This window comes from Balaenoptera musculus, chromosome 9 (assembly GCF_009873245.2).
Source record: "Balaenoptera musculus isolate JJ_BM4_2016_0621 chromosome 9, mBalMus1.pri.v3, whole genome shotgun sequence".
Lineage (NCBI taxonomy): Eukaryota > Metazoa > Chordata > Mammalia > Artiodactyla > Balaenopteridae > Balaenoptera > Balaenoptera musculus.
Genome location: NC_045793.1, coordinates 62420071 through 62437939, shown reverse-complemented (window position 1 = coordinate 62437939; position 17869 = coordinate 62420071). Strand labels below are relative to the sequence as shown.

Below are 17869 nucleotides of genomic sequence, written 5' to 3'. Positions count from 1 at the left end.
GATTTCTTTAAAAAACTTTCCTTGTTGAATATTCTTATTAAATCCCAAATGGACTGACCAGAAAACTCAAATGGATGTTGAGTTTCTGCAACTTTTTATTCATGCAAATGATGAGATCTAACCATATCACTAGCTGTATTTTGATCAGGTATCAGTAACATGCACAGTAACCACAGTTTACTCGAATCAGTGTAACAACAATCCCAGGCTACTCTGGCAAACCTGCCCAAATCTAGAGGAGAAAGTTCTTCAACTCGGGGCTCTCATAAATGGTGTTCATCGCCTTTGATGGCCCAGGTATTAAGATTTACACAGTGAGAGATGAGACTCATTATGTGCTGGAATTTAGCCCATGATAATTTGTCTTGAGCCATTTGCTACTAAGGGAAAATTCCTATTTTTCAAACATAAATTGTTGGCCATATAACAGGCTCCTTTTTCTCCTGCTCTGGCACAAGCCTGGATGGTGCCAAGGCCTAGAAACCTCCCGGGGTATTTAGGGATAATGAAAGATGACCAGCTGACGTACAAAGATCTAAACTCTGTTCCCTTACTATCTCACAGGATGATCTTTGGGTGGGTCTCAACACCTGCCCTCTATTTTATCACCTGTGAAGTGGAAGAATCAAATAAAAGTGGTCTCTAAGTTTCCTTCCAGCTCTGATATTTGATGCTATTATTTGTCCCCAATAAAAGAAAAGTCTAAATACCATCTAGTGGGGAATGGAAGAATTCACCAAGGTACAATACAACACTTTCTAATACCTGAAAATAAAATCAACTAAATGAAAAATAGAAAATATTTTTCCCATTAAAAGCAGAGTTTGGTCAAGGCTTAATAAATAGATCAGGGGTCCCCAACCCCTGGGCTACACAGCAGGAGGTGAGCAGCGGTCAAGTGAGTGAAGCTTCATCTGCTGCTCCCCATTGCTCCCCATCTCTCACATTATAGTCTGAACCATCACCCCCCCCCCCCCCCGCCCCGTGGAAAATTTGTCTTCCACGAAACCGGTGCCTGGTGCCAAAAAGGTTGGGGACTGCTGAAATAGATCCTATCATTTCTTTTTGGGTGGATTCTGAATGAAAATGTTAAGACTTCTTTATTCACTGAAAGGAATAATTTTTTTAAAAGTTGGACAGTCAAACCTATGATAGAGCAAGACCTGTCTACTTTCAGATATTTCTTAGAAAGGAAAATTGTAAAAATTTCCAGATAGCATCCTGAATTTCTGTCATAAAAAATCTGCTCTTAGTAAAGAATAAACAACACAGAAAGAGAAAATATAAATATTGAAGGTAAATTTTAGAGAAAGATTTTAATTGTCATAAGATTGGTGCAATTGGGGGGACTTCCCCTGATTGGTGCAATTGGGAGGACTTCCCCTGTGGTCCAGTGGTAAAGAATCCGCCTTACAATGCAGGGGATGTGGGTTCAATTCCTGGTCAGGGAACTAAGATCCCACACGCCACAGGGCAACTAAGCCCGCGCGCCACAACTACTGAGCTCGGCGCCTCAATGAGAGCCCGTGTGCCGCAAACTACAGAGCCTGCGTGCCACAACTAGAGAGAGAAAATCAGCACACCACAACTAGAGAGAAGCCCATGCTGCAACGAAAGATCCCGCATGCCTCAACGAGGCTCCCGCATGCCGCAACTAAGACCTGATACAGCCAAAAATAAATTAAATAAATAAATAAATCTTAAGGAAAAAAAAGATTGGTGCAATGGGAATTTATGCTGTCACTGGGAATTTATGCTGTCACTGTGGTCTAGGGCACTATGTGTTGCATACGTGACTCAACTATTCAGGCAGGGGACCAAATGATAAATAATAAAGCAACATATATCAGAGAGTAAATAATACAAAAAAATTGTGTAGAGGGAATGTGGAAGAGTCAACTTAATCAGAATTTGGTGAGGGGAGGGGTACTGGAGTCATGCTGCTGCAGACTTAATGGATGCCACATTTCCTACATTTTATTACCAAGGATAATTTTCAGGGAGATCAGCTCGGTGCTTTGTGTCCACCTAGAGGGGTGGGATAGGGAGGGTGGGAGGGAGGCGCAACAGGGAGGGTATATGGGGATATATGTATATGTATAGCTGATTCACTTTGTTATAAAGCAGAAGCTAACACAACAATGTAAAGCAATTATACTCCACTAAAGACGTTAAAAAAAAAGGATAATTTTCATTTCCTTGTTGTTGAATGCTTTTAATCCTTCCCTTAGTTAATAAATAGGACCAATACCATTTTGGTGTTTTTCTAATTTACCGTGAATGACATGAGAGAATGTCTGTCATACTTTTGGAGCCAAGAAGGATAATGGATCACAGAAAGTTCAGAGCTTTGGGGCAAGTGTTAGAAATTCTACTATATCAACATTTCATACTGAAAAAAATAGAGGGGGACCTCTAAGGACAAACTTCTCCAAATTGGGTAAAAAGGACATTGGCTTCTCCCTTCTCATTTGAAAATGTTCTTTTCTACTCTGAGTGAGCAGTATGGGAGGTAGAAATTGGGAGAAGATTGTGAAACATTAAATTATACCCTGGTCTTGGTATAATTAACCAATGTCTCATATGTAACTATGAGACAAGTTTGTGCTGATGCGTTACTAGCCCTTTTTGTGTTTCTATAACCTCAGGCAGAGAACACCTTCCAATGTATACAAGTCATTCCAGATTTTGGTTCGTTTTAAATGATCCTAGGACCCCAACATACCATCACTGTTGAAATGGAGACCTTGGCACTGGTACCAAAACAAATAAAGCCAACATAGATTCTATATGGTTGAGAATTTTTAAAAAGTTGAAAAAAGATTTCCTGTCTAGCAGTGCTTTGAAGGAGAGCAATCTGTTGTATCAGGGGTCTCAGGTGATCGATGAACACTAAAAAAATTACTTCTAATTATCGTTCTACTTACTCTAGGCCACCCACAGCAGGAATAGCAAAAATAGGGTGTTTTTTCTGTAAAGACTTTGCTACAGAACAACTGTCAGAAAAGCATGGACTCCAGGTTGCCTTTTTCCAGTCATCACTGTTATCTATGCTCTTTTATTTGTTCTGTGTGTGTAGCAGTTCAAGACCATCCTTAAAGTTAAGATTGCAGCCTTCAGCCATGGTGCATTGTTTCTCTGGGTGCAAATCAAATTGTTTTATATACACTGACAGAACAGAAGATTTTTCTTTTGAGTCATTTACCCAATCAACTTAGTGCTGATTGCCACACCTCGTGAGAGCTGGCAAATCTTAGGTTTGGGTCACCCTATCTGGCTTTGGGGTACAGAGGGGAATGAATGAGTAGGCAGGATTCTGACCCCTCACCTACTTCAGTCAGAACAGTTCTAAAGCAGGAGGGCTTTAGTCCATTTCTTGCCTCCAGACTCACCTGTTGGCATCTTTGAGGTACTGTTTTTCTGTAATTTGTTAACCTACCCCAGGAAAAAGAGTTGATCTTCTGAAAAATTGCCACTTCCTTGTCCCACGATTCTCTCCTCACGAAAGTGAAAGGTGTGGTTAACATCCAGAGGCTATTTAGGATATATATGTGGTTGCTTCCTGAGAAATTACATTGTTGCTTCTGCAATATACACACTATTTCTTTTTTTCTATTACCAAAGCCCCACAAGCCTTCCTTAGTTCCTCAAAACCTGCTGTGTGGTGAGGAGACAATGAAGACATTCACATGGATGCCTAATTGAATGATGCACCTGTCGTTACAAGTGAGCCTCCGTGATCAGATAGACCTGAGTTAAGAGCCCATTCTGGCATTCTCTGGCATTAGTATGACCGTGGGCAAGTTACTGAACTCCTCCCTGCCTCAGCGTCCTTATCTGTAAAACACGAATTCTTGCAGCACTTCCTGTAAGCAGATGGTTTGCTTTTGGAGGGTTAAATCCCATAATGTGTGTGAAGCAGTTAGCACAGTGCCTAGCACCTGGTAAAGAGTTCATGAAAGGGAAGCTATTATTGTCACAATAAGCAGAGCCATAAATGTTAAAATGTCTTTCTATGAAAGCTGATTCTAGATAATTATAACATGAACATTTACATTGCTTTCTCTGATCGTCTCGCTATTCTTTATCCTTGAGGCAGTCTGTAGGGAAGCCTGCTGCTAGTTGCGTTAAGTGTTGCACAAACACTGACTTAATATGGGCTGTAACCCCAGGTAGAAAATAGGAAGAAAGAGAATGGAATCACTACAGTGACCACCTTTCCTGGACAGAGACCTCAGAATATTGCGGTCCTCCCTCTCATGTTACAGTTTGACAGGATCTTGATAAATAATTAAATTCACTCCCTCATTTCATAAGTGGGAAACTGAGGTCCCCATGGTAGAGACAGAACCAGGACTAAATTCAGGTCACTCTTCCACTATATATTCTATACATTTTATTATGAAAAATTTCAAAAATCACAAATGTAGAAAGACTAGAATCATGAACTTTTATATATTCATTGCTCAGCTTCAATAATTATCAACCCATTAACTCTCTTGAAAAACCAGGTTTGCATCTGAGTCTGGTATGACTTATCCTCTTTCACAGAGCTCTTCAGAAACAGTATCTTACAGAGCAACCCCCAGGCAAAAGAATAGAAAGAGGACATGGCATGAGAAACAAAGGCAGGCTGTAAATAAGTGCCTAAAATGTAGAAAATCTGCCCATTTTGACAGCAGCCCGGAAAACACAGACTTGTTATGAAAGGACACTGTTCCTTTAAATTACTTACTGATCCCACCCAGATCTTGCACCCTGGTCAAATGCCTGACCACTCTTGCTTGAACTTAATCTAAAAAACATGAGTAGAAGATTACAAAAGATCCAAAAGCAAAGACAATTTTTATTTCCCATGGAACAGAACAATATCAAATAGCCAACTCCATCCCCAGCAATGGTCCTTGCTGTTGGCATTTGCTTAACCAGTCTTTAATTCCTGTTTGATAAACTTTATAAGGTAAGACGTAACCGTTTTGTTTTAATCACTTGAAATCAGATAGGACATCTAGGAACTGTGGAAGACTAAATGGTTTACATACTTATGATGTGAAGAAAGCTTATCAAATTTTTTTATCCTCTGCTACTACTTTAAGTGCATTATCAGGGAAATATGAATAATTGTTAAAATGTAGAAATTTAAATTTTATTTTAAAGTTGTTTTTAAATTGATTTTTAATTAACAGCTTACTACATAGAATTTCAATTATGTTAATATCTTTTGGGACATCTTTTTCTTAATTTGGAACACGTTTTTATAGTTTAGTATTAACTACAGAATTCTTTATAACATGGTAAGTTTAGCAATTTGAATAGAGTATTCGATCATGTTATTTTCATGGCGAAACAAATGAGATGCAAACGCTGTGAATAAAATTAGTAAACTCTGCTGAAAGATAATTGTACTTTTGAAAAGTCATAAAGTCTCTTGGATTTATTGATCCTGATATTTACCCCAAATAAATTTTAGGCAAAAAAGCCAAAACTATGGCATTTGGTTAAAGATGATCATTGTTTCTACATTTATAAAATGTAACCTATAGTAAGCATAGAGGTTTATATTTCTTTTATTTAACTAATGGCATTTTCCCCTGAAACCTATTTCGCTTGTATGTGACATGTAAATGAGAGAAAGGTGAGAACTATGAAAAACTGAGGTGAAATAAAACACGGCAAAAGTGATCAGAAATGGGTGGGCTCTTTAGATACCAAACTAATCAAGAAGAAAGAGATTTCAGGGAAGTATTAGAACTAAAAAACTGGAGAAAGTTGTAAGGGTGTCCTCTGGCTAATATCAGAAAACAGAAAGAAATAGTATGACTTTGGTTTGGGAGAACTAGATAAAAAATGTCAGAGCAAAGAGTAATAAATATGAGATACTGTGATTATTGCTAATGAATCAGTTGTATTAGGGAACATTGTATATACAAGGCATCGGGTATGAATTCATAATTATATGCCAACAAACTAAATGAGCAAGTGCTTAGTTCTGGGAAAGATGTGTTTATTTAAAGCCAGCATTTCCGAAGCCCAAAATGAGGCCTGCAAATGAGAAAAATGTGGTTTTCATCTCAGGGTCCTATATGGGAATCCCCTTCCTTATGTTTTTGAAGAGTTGTCTCGCTCTACAAGCTACAAGCTTGTAAAACCTCTCTTGTTCTCAATGAAATTAAATTTTCAGTCTCTTATTTCCAGAACTTCCTTACGTACAGGGTCAAAAAAAGAGAGATGGCATGTGTAATACTACGGACATGATATTACACCTTTTTCCCCTCTGAAAATGCAATAGCAGCTGTGTTTTGCTACATAGCCTTATCCTTATACTAATCTTCAGTGTTAAACTTATACAGCCCTCTGTATTCTTCTCCTTGGTTAGCAAGGGATTACTTGGAGAGACATATCCTCGTTGTGTTCTATTTCCTCAGTCCACTTCTCCTCCTCCTCCTCCTCCTCCTCCTCCTTCTTCTTCCTCTTCTTTTTTTTTAATACCCAGCTATCTCCACATCTTAGCATACCTGGTCTGAAGAGCAGTTGACATTTGGTCAATTACACTTGAGGCACTTGCCAAGAGAGATGCTTGGCCATAGTGGTACAAAGTCAGCTAATAAAATTCCTGCTAGTTGATGTTATTTGAGGAGCAGACAATGGCATGGAGCCATCTACTGGTCCATCCCCAACCCAACAGCTTTGCTTCTCATTGGGGCTTCTCCATCTGGCATGTATGAAAGAAGTCAGTCACCCATCTCATTCCTCACTTTGCATATATTTCCACCCCCTATTCAAAGTCTGGAAAAATCATGCTCACAATTTCCCAGTTACCATTCCATGAAGGAAAGGTGCCAAAGAAGGAAACTGTTATTCCTTTTCCAGAACTTCTGAAGTCAATATACTTTAAACAGGCAACCATTTTCAAACCATGCAGAACACTGGTTCAAAATAAGCTTTCTTGTTTCCATTCTAGGGTATACTGAGCTAGCCACACAGGAGTCTTCTCTTGCCAGGGAAGCCTGTGGGTTTAAAAGGCATTTGGTACACAGCTGGGCATACTGAGTGCTAAAGTTTGCTGAAGATTTAAATATAGGATTAGATTTTAAATTGTTAATCTACCCAGAAAAATAGTTTCACAGGGATGTTCAGAGGGGATTGCTTCCTGATTTCAAGTTCTCTTTCTGTGCAGTAGTTCTTCCAGCTAACACTTAGAAAATCTGTTAGTTTTGCTCTCATAATCTTTTTTTTGGCCTGGTTTTATTTTTAATTTAAAAAAATATTTTAAACATCTTTATTGGAGTATAATTGCTTTACAATGATGTGTTAGTTTCTGCTTTATAACAAAGTGAATCAGCTACACATATACACACGTTCCCATATCTCCTCCCTCCCGCATCTCCCTCCCTCCCACCCTCCCTATCCCACCCCTCTACGTGGTCACAATGCACTGAGCTGATCTCCCTGTGCTATGTGGTTGCTTCCCACTAGCTATCTATTTTACATTTGGTAGTGTATATATGTCCATGCCACTCTCTCGCTTTGTCCCAGCTTACCCTTCCCCCTCCTCGTGTCCTCAAGTCCATTCTCTAGTAGGTCTGTGTCTTTATTCCCGTCTTGCCCCTAGGTTCTTCATGACCGTTTTTTGGTTTTTGTTTTTGTTTTTAGATTCCGTATATATGTGTTAGCATACAGTATTTGTTTTTCTCTTTCTGACTTAACTTCACTCTGTTGTCATACTCTTTTGATTGACTGGATATGCAGCTGTAGTACAGCTTGGAACTCTGGTGGAGTTGAAGTTAACAAAGTAAATGTAGAAAATGGGGTTCTATGAAACAGAAGGGCAATTCAATTTTGGACTTGACCTCTGAACTCATTGAAATTGTGCATGTAATATTAAGACAGAAATGGTGGTGGTTCTCTACAACCCTGTAAAAATATTGGCATGGTCAGGAATTAGTTACAATGAAAACGAATGAAATAACCTTGCAGCAATCTGATACTACTTTGGAGAAGGTAGAAAAGTCAAACAGACCTTGTGATTGAACCATAGTCATCATATAGAGTGGGACTGAAATGTTTTTGAATGGCTGTGCCCCTCCTGCTCCCCATAATATAATGGGAAATTCAGACTACTTCGTTGTAATTCTTTGAATATACAAAAATACTCATTAATAGATGTTTGGTTGTGTTGCCGTGATCTATTTGGATTAGAAACTTTAAAAATCTCAATGTGGGTAATTTTTTATAAATATGAATGAAAACCCTTTTCTCTTGCCACATACCAGTTTTCAATACTACTGGCTTGAAATTAAAAATGGCAAACTCTATATTTTATTAAAGTGTTTATAACTGATTTTTCTATTAAAGGTGATATACGGCAGATGATTTTTCACCATCTACCATAATGTGGAACAAACATTTTGTCTACCATAATGTGGAACAAACATTTTCACCATCTACCATAATGTGGAACAAACATTTGCTATTTTGCAAATAGCAAACCGCATATTTAGGTATATATGTGATATTCTATTTTGATATGATAATAATGCACCTTACAAACTTATAGAGCATACTTATAAAAACATCAGAGTTTCTAGAGCACTCGTACATTTATTATCTCATTTGAGCTTCACAGTAGCCTTGTTAAAATGGGCATGACAGAGATTGCCACTCTCATAGATAAAGGAACTGAGGCCCAGAGAGGTGAAGTGGCACACTCAAGGCCGTAGGCAAATTAATTAGTAAGTCACAGAGCTAGGATTCAAACTTAAGTTCTCTCTGGTAGGTTTCTTTGTCCCTTACCACTGCTACAATGTGATGTGTAGTCATTTTCTCCCTTGATTTCAAAAAAGTTAAAAAAAAAAAAAACTGCACCAAAACAAGATGGGGCCTCACCAATATGAGATACAGTTTGAGAATTAGGCAGAGTATTATTTACTTCTAGACAACTTTGCCTAGTGTTTGTTGAATTTTTAAACTATAACGTACTTTCTTTCCCTCTCACTTGAAGCAAGTTTTACTTTGGGAAGATGCTCGGAATATATGGTATTTTGTTTGCTTCCGATTTGCACAATTTTACAAGAGGAAAAGAATTTGTAGACTTAGAAAGAGATTTAGTTCTTTACAGTGTAAGCCCTATCTCCCGTAGTGCCTCTCTTTTTCACTTCCTTCTCCTCTCAGAAGCAAGCCACCTCAGGCCTTTCCTTTTGCAGAGTTGTTTCACGAGTAAGGGCAAGGATTTTGCCTAACCTGTTCGTCCTATTTCAGACCCCACTTGCTTCACAGATCTTGTCTTCATTGTGGACAGCTCTGAAAGTTCTAAAATTTTTCTCTTTGACAAACAGAAAGATTTTGTAGATAGCTTGAGTGACAAGATTTTTCAATTGACCCCGGTTGGCTCCTTGAAATATGACATCAAACTGGCAGCCCTTCAGTTTAGCAGCTCTGTCTAAATTGATCCACCTTTTTCTTCTTGGAAGGATCTACAGACTTTTAAACAGAGGGTCAAGTCTATGAATTTCATTGGGCAAGGTACTTTCTCTTATTATGCCATCGCCAATGTCACGAGGCTACTTAAGAGAGAAGGGCACAAAGATGGTGTGAAAGTGGCTTTGCTGATGACTAATGGCATCGACCATCCAAATAATCCAGATGTTCAAAGTATTTCTGAAGATGCCAGAACTTCAGGGATATTATTTATCACCATTGGACTCTCTACTCTAGGTCAATGAAACCAAACTTCCTTTGATATCTGGGGATCCACCCAGTGAACCCATTCTACTGTTGAATGATTCAACCCTTGTACATAAAATTCAGGATCACCTGGTAGGTACCTAATGGGTTGGTTTTGTATATATTTCTCACCATAATATTGATAATTTGTTTACAAATTCTGTATGGATAGATAGTGGGTCAAAAAGATGAAAGGGAAAAAATCTACCTTGGAAATGGAAAAGAAGAATCTCTCCCATGTTCTCTCTACTTTCTTGATAGTTTATACCATGTAATCTGGGGAAGTCCCAGACTCATTCTCTGGAACTTTATTGTCAGCTACTGCTGAGGATTTTGGAAGGATTAATTTCCATTCATCCACCTCAGACTCCTGTTTGTACATCCTGGGCTCATTGAACACTGCTGACTTATATTTGATTTGTAGTCAACTTGTAGTCTGCTATAATTGTACTAAGTTCTTCTTTTCCCATTACACATGTGCAGGAATATTTTTTGACTGTTTGTCTCACCTATTGTCATATTATGCTCAAGTGAAGTTCACAGACTTCCATTAAAAAAAAATCTCCTTGTTTTTTAGGTGTTAACAAGGTCACCCAATTTTAAATCAGCTATAACCTGCCGTCACCCCACAGTTTCTCCCATCAAATCAATGAGTCCCACTAGATTGATCTGATTAGCTGTGTCACTGCTTTTCTTTATTGGCTGTGAGAGCCTTTCCTTGCTGCTAGGGAAAACACAAGGCAAAGCAATCAAAACAAAATCTCTCTTCACAACATTTCTCAAGGAGGAAACTCCTGGAGATAAGGTGGTTGATTTAAGTGTCAAAATTGATTTTCTTAAGAATATTGATTTTAAAAAAATTTCTTGAGAAGAGGGCAAGGACAATGTGTCCTTTAGGTCCTGAGCACCCCATATGGGCTCTTTTCTATCAGTTGAAAAAACCGCAGGCCCCGTTTCAGAGTCTGTTTTGCTCCTTTTGTCCCTTCCCTCAATTCTTTTCCCAACATTACTTTGATTTTGTTACTCTCAGTTGTTTTCAGCATGAGATGCTGAGTTTTTCTTACCTAAATAATAGTGATCACGTCTTGAGTGCTCTCTGTGTATTATGCACTGCTCTGAGTACTTTACATATTTTACTTTATTCAATGTTTACAACAATCTTATGATGTAGGTACTATTATTATCATCGTTTTATAGTTGAAAATTTGAGGCCAGCTAAAAACCCTGGAGTCTGCATGCTTAACCCTGTATAGTTATATTGAGAAGGAGAATGGTAACTATTTTTTTATGGTTTTCTCAATTAAAATTGCCTTGAAACAGTTAAGGAACATCCCTTCTCCAAAGTTACTATTGTCCCTAGACTTTTTTAACTTGGGCATTAGGGGTAGATGGGGAGAGTTCTGCCTAGACCGCAGGTGACAGGCTCAGCTCCCAGGTACTTGGGGTGAATGCTTACGTGAGCATCTCTTCTGCAGGAAAGGGGAATGTGCTGGGGTGCCCGGCTAACTGCCTAGCCCTGCCTGTGCCATAGTTTAAGGAGTCCTCACCACTGAATAAAAGAGAAGTTTCAAGCATGTTCAGGAGAGGACCCTGGGGTTGTGATGAGTCACCTGTTGCTGCCTGGAGAAGACACAGGACAGGCAGCTCCTTGTTTGGCCAGATGTGTCGGTTCAGGAGGTTCATACGCCCTCCAGACACACCCTTGCCAAGAGCTCCTGCCCAACTGAGAACACAGGCTGTTGGCAGTAAACCTGAAGCAAGACTGCTTGTTTCTGGGGAAACCAAAAAATGACTAAGCATCCTAATGACTCTGCTCTCCCATAGCATCCTGTGATTTCAGCTTATTTGCTCAGATGGAAGCTCTGTGAATAAGCCACTTCTTAGAAGGAGGTGCTGCTTTCCAAACAAATTCCAGAATCCAAAGAGCTTACTAGGCTTTTCAAAGAAAGATATACCAAGCTTCAATGTTTCGAATTGCCATGGTCTAGGAAGCAGAACTTGACTTTTGATCAGACCATTGGAAAAAGTCCTCATCTTATCTGTTTCTATTACATCTGTAGTTCAGTTTTTTTTAACTTTTTATTTTGTAATTATTATGCAGTTGATTTTTAAAAATAAGTTAATTCAGTATAATTTAAGTACAGATCTGTGTCTACTTTGAGTGCACAATTCCCTGAGTTTTGATAGATGTATACACCCATGAAACAACCAGCACAAGTAGGATAGAGAACACTTCCATTATCCCTAAAAGGTTCCTTATGCCTCTTTGCAATACGCCCTTCCCTTGTCCCTTAGATGCTATTGATCTGACTTGTCTTCCTAGATTAGTGTACTTTCTAGATTTTTACATAAACAAGCTCACACCACGTGCACTCTTTTTGTGTCAGGCTTCTTACTGCCAGCATAATGATTTTGAAATGCATCTGGGTTGTTTTCTGTAACAGCAGTTTATTCTGTTTATTGCAGAGTAGACTTTAGTTGCATTTATGGACAGGAGTGTCCACAGTGAACAGATTTTGCAGGAGCCAAGACAAATCAAGGAACCATCACACATTCCTTGACACCTCTTGCAGGAAGTATCACATAAGAATCCCATGAAAGCATTTTAGTTCTGAATTACTCAAGAGAGACCTGATGATTCCAAGGTGAAGAAAATACTTGTGCTGCTATTTTATTATGATTTACATAACAGTATTGAAACCTAAGAAACAGATTCAAACCAATCTCCTGGATATATTACTCGGTCCTTCAAAAGAGCAAGAGAGAGTACAAAGAGATTTTAAAAATTCTTTATCACCTTTGATATTAAAAAATTTAAAGTCTTTATGGGAATAAAGGTTGTGGCAAATTGGTCTCATTCTCTGAAGATAATTAAGCAAAACATCCATTTAGTGTATCCTCTCCTTCACATACAAAGAAGGGATCAACTTGATAATTTCTGTATCATCTTTAGAATCCTAGCCTTCATTAATTTATTAATTGTGGTCCACTTCCCAGTTTTTCAAGGCTTCCTCTGTTTAGAGCCTTACTTCTGTTCTCTAAGATTTTATAATGGCTATTCTGCTACTGTAGTAAGCTGCAAATATATTTTTTTTTGTCATAGAGTTTGTAATCCTTGCCTACTAAGTTCTTTATTCTCATCCCATTTGCTGTCATGCTAATTAATAACTTTGACACTTTCCTCACATTTTCTCTGTTCCCTTCTCATAGCCTTGACCTCATGGTCACTCGCAAAACTGGCAATTCCATTCTAGCCTTCTTTTTTCGCATATATGCCATCATAAAACCCTGACTCCATTAATAAAATGCCCCTTCTTTTGCTCTGGTGAGGTCCTTTCTCTATTTATATTTTTTCATTTAAACCAGTGGTCCACAACCTTTTTGGCACCAGGGACCAGTTTCGTAAAGACAATTTCTCCACGGACTGGGGTGGGGGGTGGCGGAAGGTTTCAGGATGATTCAAGCGCATTATATTTATTGTGAACTTTATTTCTATTATTATTACATTGTAATATATAATGAAATAATTATACAACTCACCATAATGCTGACAGGAGGCAGAGCTCAGGTGGTAATGTGAGCGATGGGGAGCGGCTGTAAATAGAGATGAAGCTTTGCTCACTCGCCCGCCCCTTACCACCTGCTGTGTGGCCCAGTTCCTCACAGGCCACGGACCAGTACTGGTCCATGGCCTGGGGGTTGGGGACCCCTGATTTAAACTACAGTATCCACCTAGGCCTTAATTGAACATGCCCTTCCCTCTGGCTTTGACCATATTCTCCCAGCTGTCCTCCACACAGCCTGCCTCTCTGCTTAAGTGAAAGGCCTCATTACTTCCCAATTCTCCAGCTCTGTCCACGTGGGCCCTTCTGTCCACTCTTTTTAAATGTCCCTTCTCACTGCTTCCTTTGTCTGATTGCCCACACTAGTCTTTATGCCTTTTTTCCTTATAAACTTTGACATATAGAACAGCATTCCATCAATGAGTTGGTCCTTTAAATTCCTTTATTCAAAATTATCCAGAAAGTCCAACTATTCCAAGAAACCATCCTGTTCCTCCCCCTCTGCCCCCCCAAGTCTAGGATCTCCTTCCCAAGCAGCTTGCTTTGCCATGTTTTCTATCACTGGGGCTTATAGGCTGTAAGTGCCCTTAGGGAATGGAGCTTTGTTCTTTGTTTCAAACAGTCTTATCTGTTATGTAGTTTTGAATCCATTTTTGTTTCCACAGAAATATAAATTCCAGCAAACACAAAATCAAATGAGTTCCAAACATAATTAGTAAGTTGTGCTGTTATGGTTTTTAAGCCTGTGGCACATATTTTTAAAGGGTAATATGGCAAAGCAGAAATTGAATTTTCAAATGAAATGCTTAAAAAGTGTAAAATTACACATCAGCCACAGTAGCAGTTAAATTTATCAGTTTAAAATTGATAAGGATATTGCTTATTGTAAAAAGGTGGTAAAGTGATACAACTTTGAATTTTTCCTTATTTTAGTAGTTATTTTCAAATATTACAATTTGACTTGAATTATTAGTTGTTTTATTGTCTCTTTTGAACTCCTTTCAAGTTCCTTTTCTCTCTCTCCCTCCCAGAGGAAACCAAGTTTCTGACGTATATTTTAAATATTTTCACAATTTGGATCACATTTTATGTATTCATTTGCAGCTTGCTTTTCCACTCAACTTTTTAGGAAATTTATCTGTGTTAAAATACAGAAATTCAACGCGTTGACTTTAACTGCTGAGTAGTATTTTGTTTATTGATCCATTACGCTATTGATGGATATTTTATTTCAAATTTTTCGCTATTAAAAACAATGAATGCTGAAATATACAAGCACAAGAATTTCTCTAGGGTATGTCTGGAAGGGATGTCAGGATCACAGGTGGAAGCAAGGACTTGTCCTGGGCAGCCTAGAGATAAAGCATGTACATTTCAACTTTCTAGGCACAGCCGAATGTTCTGGAGAGGGTAAGGCCATTTACACTAAAATCGTCAGTTTTTCTGAGTTCCCATTCTCAACATGACCTACTACTTCTTAAAGATACAAGTATCTCATCTGCTTTCAGCCTGGGTTTACACTGGCTAGTAATTTAAAATCACTGGGGCAGGGGACGAGGGAGGGAGAGGGAAAGAAAGCCATAGGTGAGACTCTGAATTTGGTAGACAGGGTCTGTGGCCAGAGTTTTACAGCTCCCAAGACCATGTTGTCAAACTTTCTCATTTTATAGATGTGGAAAATGACCTGGAAGGATATATGACTTGCCTAAGGCCAGGTGGCTAGATAATGGTGGAAACAGGATGAAAACCCTGGATGACGAAATTCCCAGCCTAAATTTTTCTCTGATTAAATCCTTAGAATCACTTAAAGCATTTTGCTATCTCTTCCCTCTAAATGATTCATTTGATTGGAAATAAAGGTAGAGTAAAAACAAAACTAAAAGGATGCAGAGTCCTCCATTAAGGTACAACTCTGACTTATCTTTAGCTTCTTCATTACATGCTTTATTTTTAACATCTTGCACAAATATTCTAGTGCTCTTTGCTTCTATCTTCTATTTTACCATGTGTAAATTACCCCTCAGATGCAGTCATAAGGCATTAATTTGACACATAACTTCTACCTTAAGAAAGCAATAATTCTATCTGTAAACGTAAGTTCTGTCCAGTGTTTGACTTCAGACACGACCTTCAGTGCTCTTGTCAGGTAATACCACACTGAGCTCGAGTAGGGTAGTGAGACCTACATATTGGACAAAAACCACATCGTGAATTTCTCTAAAATTATGAATTGAAAGTAGTTTTGAAAAACATTCTGGTTAATTCATTTCTATGTGGTTAAGTAGAAAATAGCCCTGAACTTGGTTAGGCAGCTCAGCCCAAGTGTGTGACCTTGGGCAAGTCACAGCACTGCGTCTCACGTTTCCTTATGAGAGAACGAGCTGCTGGACCGCATTGACTTGTAAGGCTCATTAATATTTCATGAAATTATCACCCTAAAATTTATGTTTTAATGCTGAAAAATAAGTGCATATCTGTAAAGGAATAGAAAAATAGAGAAGAGAAAATACACAATTACATATTCTGCCGAAGTCTGTAAATAAAAGTGAGAAATTTCTTATTATGGCTGATTAAGCTTGTAGCCAAACTATGGAGATTACAGAGCTGATAAAAAAGAAACAAGAGGTAAAACATAGGATGCAAAAGGATAAAATTTCTAGAAAAAATTACTTTTAATGAATGCTAGTGCCCTTCATGTCTTCTATTAGTAGACAGCTCAGAGTGCTCCTTGGGTTGTTGGCTGGGGCTTTATTGATTTTACAAGGTTAAAAAGGCTGAATTGCTATTTTTCTTGGAAATTGCGTATCCCTTAGGGCATAATTAAGGTTAATAAGAAGCTGGAAGCAGAACTGTGAATTGAGTTAATGTTTCATTCTTTTTTCCCTCCTAGGATATCTTATTTGAAAAGAAGGTAAGCACCACATGCTGTGATTACTATGAATTACTCTAAAAGCTCACATAAGAAAAACAGCATTATAATTCACATTAGAAGATAAGGTGTGACTAAATAAAAATGCTTAATTCTTTTTAAAATGAGCCACTCTATTTTGAGGCAGCCATTTGATTTATTTTATGTCACCATATCCACTGCAGGTTGGAAAATTTAGAAAAAGTAGGAAATATTTAAACGATTTTAGAGAGTGATTTTAGAAATCAACGATAACCAGACAACATAGTTTTTGCTGACTTTGATATGACTTCCTTTTTTCTAATTGTGTCTCAATACCTGCTACTTATGGGGGTTCTCCACTCTAGGAACTGTGCCTTGCGTTGGCCAGGGTTAGGCAGTGTTCCTGGCTAAGGGACAGGGCTTAGAGTTGCCCCCTGCTGCCTGATGGCTGACTAAGCTTATTCTCCTCCCTGTTGGTGGCAACCAGACCAAGTGACAAAGGAAACCGGCCAAGATTGATTGGACAGTACTCAGCACAATAGATGACCATCAGCTTGCTGAGGACTGCTCTACTGGATGTGTGTTTCTGGGCAAAGAGTTTGGAACATCTGGACTTTGTTCGATAAACTGCTTCTTTAACATTAGGAGTATCACATAAAATAATAGGAGCCAACCAAAGCTTGTAGAGCACGACGTTTCATTATTTTATATGCCATTAAGACAGATTAAAAAAAACCCTCTGTCAATTAAACTATGATACAGTACCTTCTTATGAATTACAATTTTTCATTTTATACTATGGCAAGAGTCCTTTTAGCTTTATTTAGATATAGATTTTTAAATCCTGTTATCACTTCTGTGCATACAGATAAGGGAAAATATAAGCAAACTAAATTGGTTATTTCTAAAACTTCTTCACATTCAAAGTTGAAATCCTCTAAATCATTTTTTGTCTCAGTCATTATTGGCTTTTCTACACAATACCAGCCCCTGTGCCACCAAAAGCGTTGGTGATGCAGCATTTCTTCAAGTGTTCTTGTTGTGTCTCTGGAGTTTTATTCCATCTCATTCTGGAAGCGCTGAAGTTCATGTGCAGAAAATCCCAGCTTCATCTTGGTTGGGCCTGACTCATTTAATATGCATTCTGCTTTCAGAGATGTGACAATAAGGAAAAATATGCGTCTTAGAATTGATAAAATATGGTATAAGTCAAATTTTTTCCTTTTTTGAGTAAAGGAGTATTTGGTGTTTGTATATTATTGAGCCTGGATGTGTTGTATAGAAGAGCAACAGCAGAAATTCCAAAAGTCCACTGAAAATGTTTATTTTTCCATTTTAACTGGCAAATGATGTTATACATAAATTTTCAATGGGAGGTCTATTTTATTTAACCATGGCAACATTTAATAATACTTTATTAGCTGGGTCTTCCTAGATCAGAGTTTTCCTGGAAGAATTTAATAGGGAGAGCAAAAGCTCCATATATTTGCAAGGTAAAGTTTCTTCAAGGAGTGTTCCATTTAGTTGTGTACTGAATGAGATTTAAAATGCTATATTTCACTGAGTGTTAATATTGTTTCATTATTGATTTAGTGTGAACGCAAGATTTGTGAATGTGAGAAGGGGGATCCAGGAGACCCAGGGCCTCCTGTGAGTATATTTCTGTTTTGAACTTAGGGTCAAGTCAGGAAGT

General features: G+C 38.2%; 2 protein-coding genes across 2 annotated transcripts in view; one reads left to right on the top strand and one right to left on the bottom strand.

The window, feature by feature from the left end:
* Positions 1 to 17869, bottom strand: part of MIOS (meiosis regulator for oocyte development) — a 158499-nt gene that overhangs the window by 56514 nt on the left and 84116 nt on the right. The window lies entirely within an intron of this gene.
* Positions 8640 to 17869, top strand: part of COL28A1 (collagen type XXVIII alpha 1 chain) — a 160136-nt gene continuing 150906 nt past the window's right edge. Inside the window, 5 exon segments of the mRNA XM_036862947.1 lie at positions 8640 to 8694; positions 9259 to 9713; positions 9715 to 9816; positions 16177 to 16197; positions 17770 to 17830. Coding sequence (XP_036718842.1) covers positions 8640 to 8694; positions 9259 to 9713; positions 9715 to 9816; positions 16177 to 16197; positions 17770 to 17830 — 694 coding nt within the window.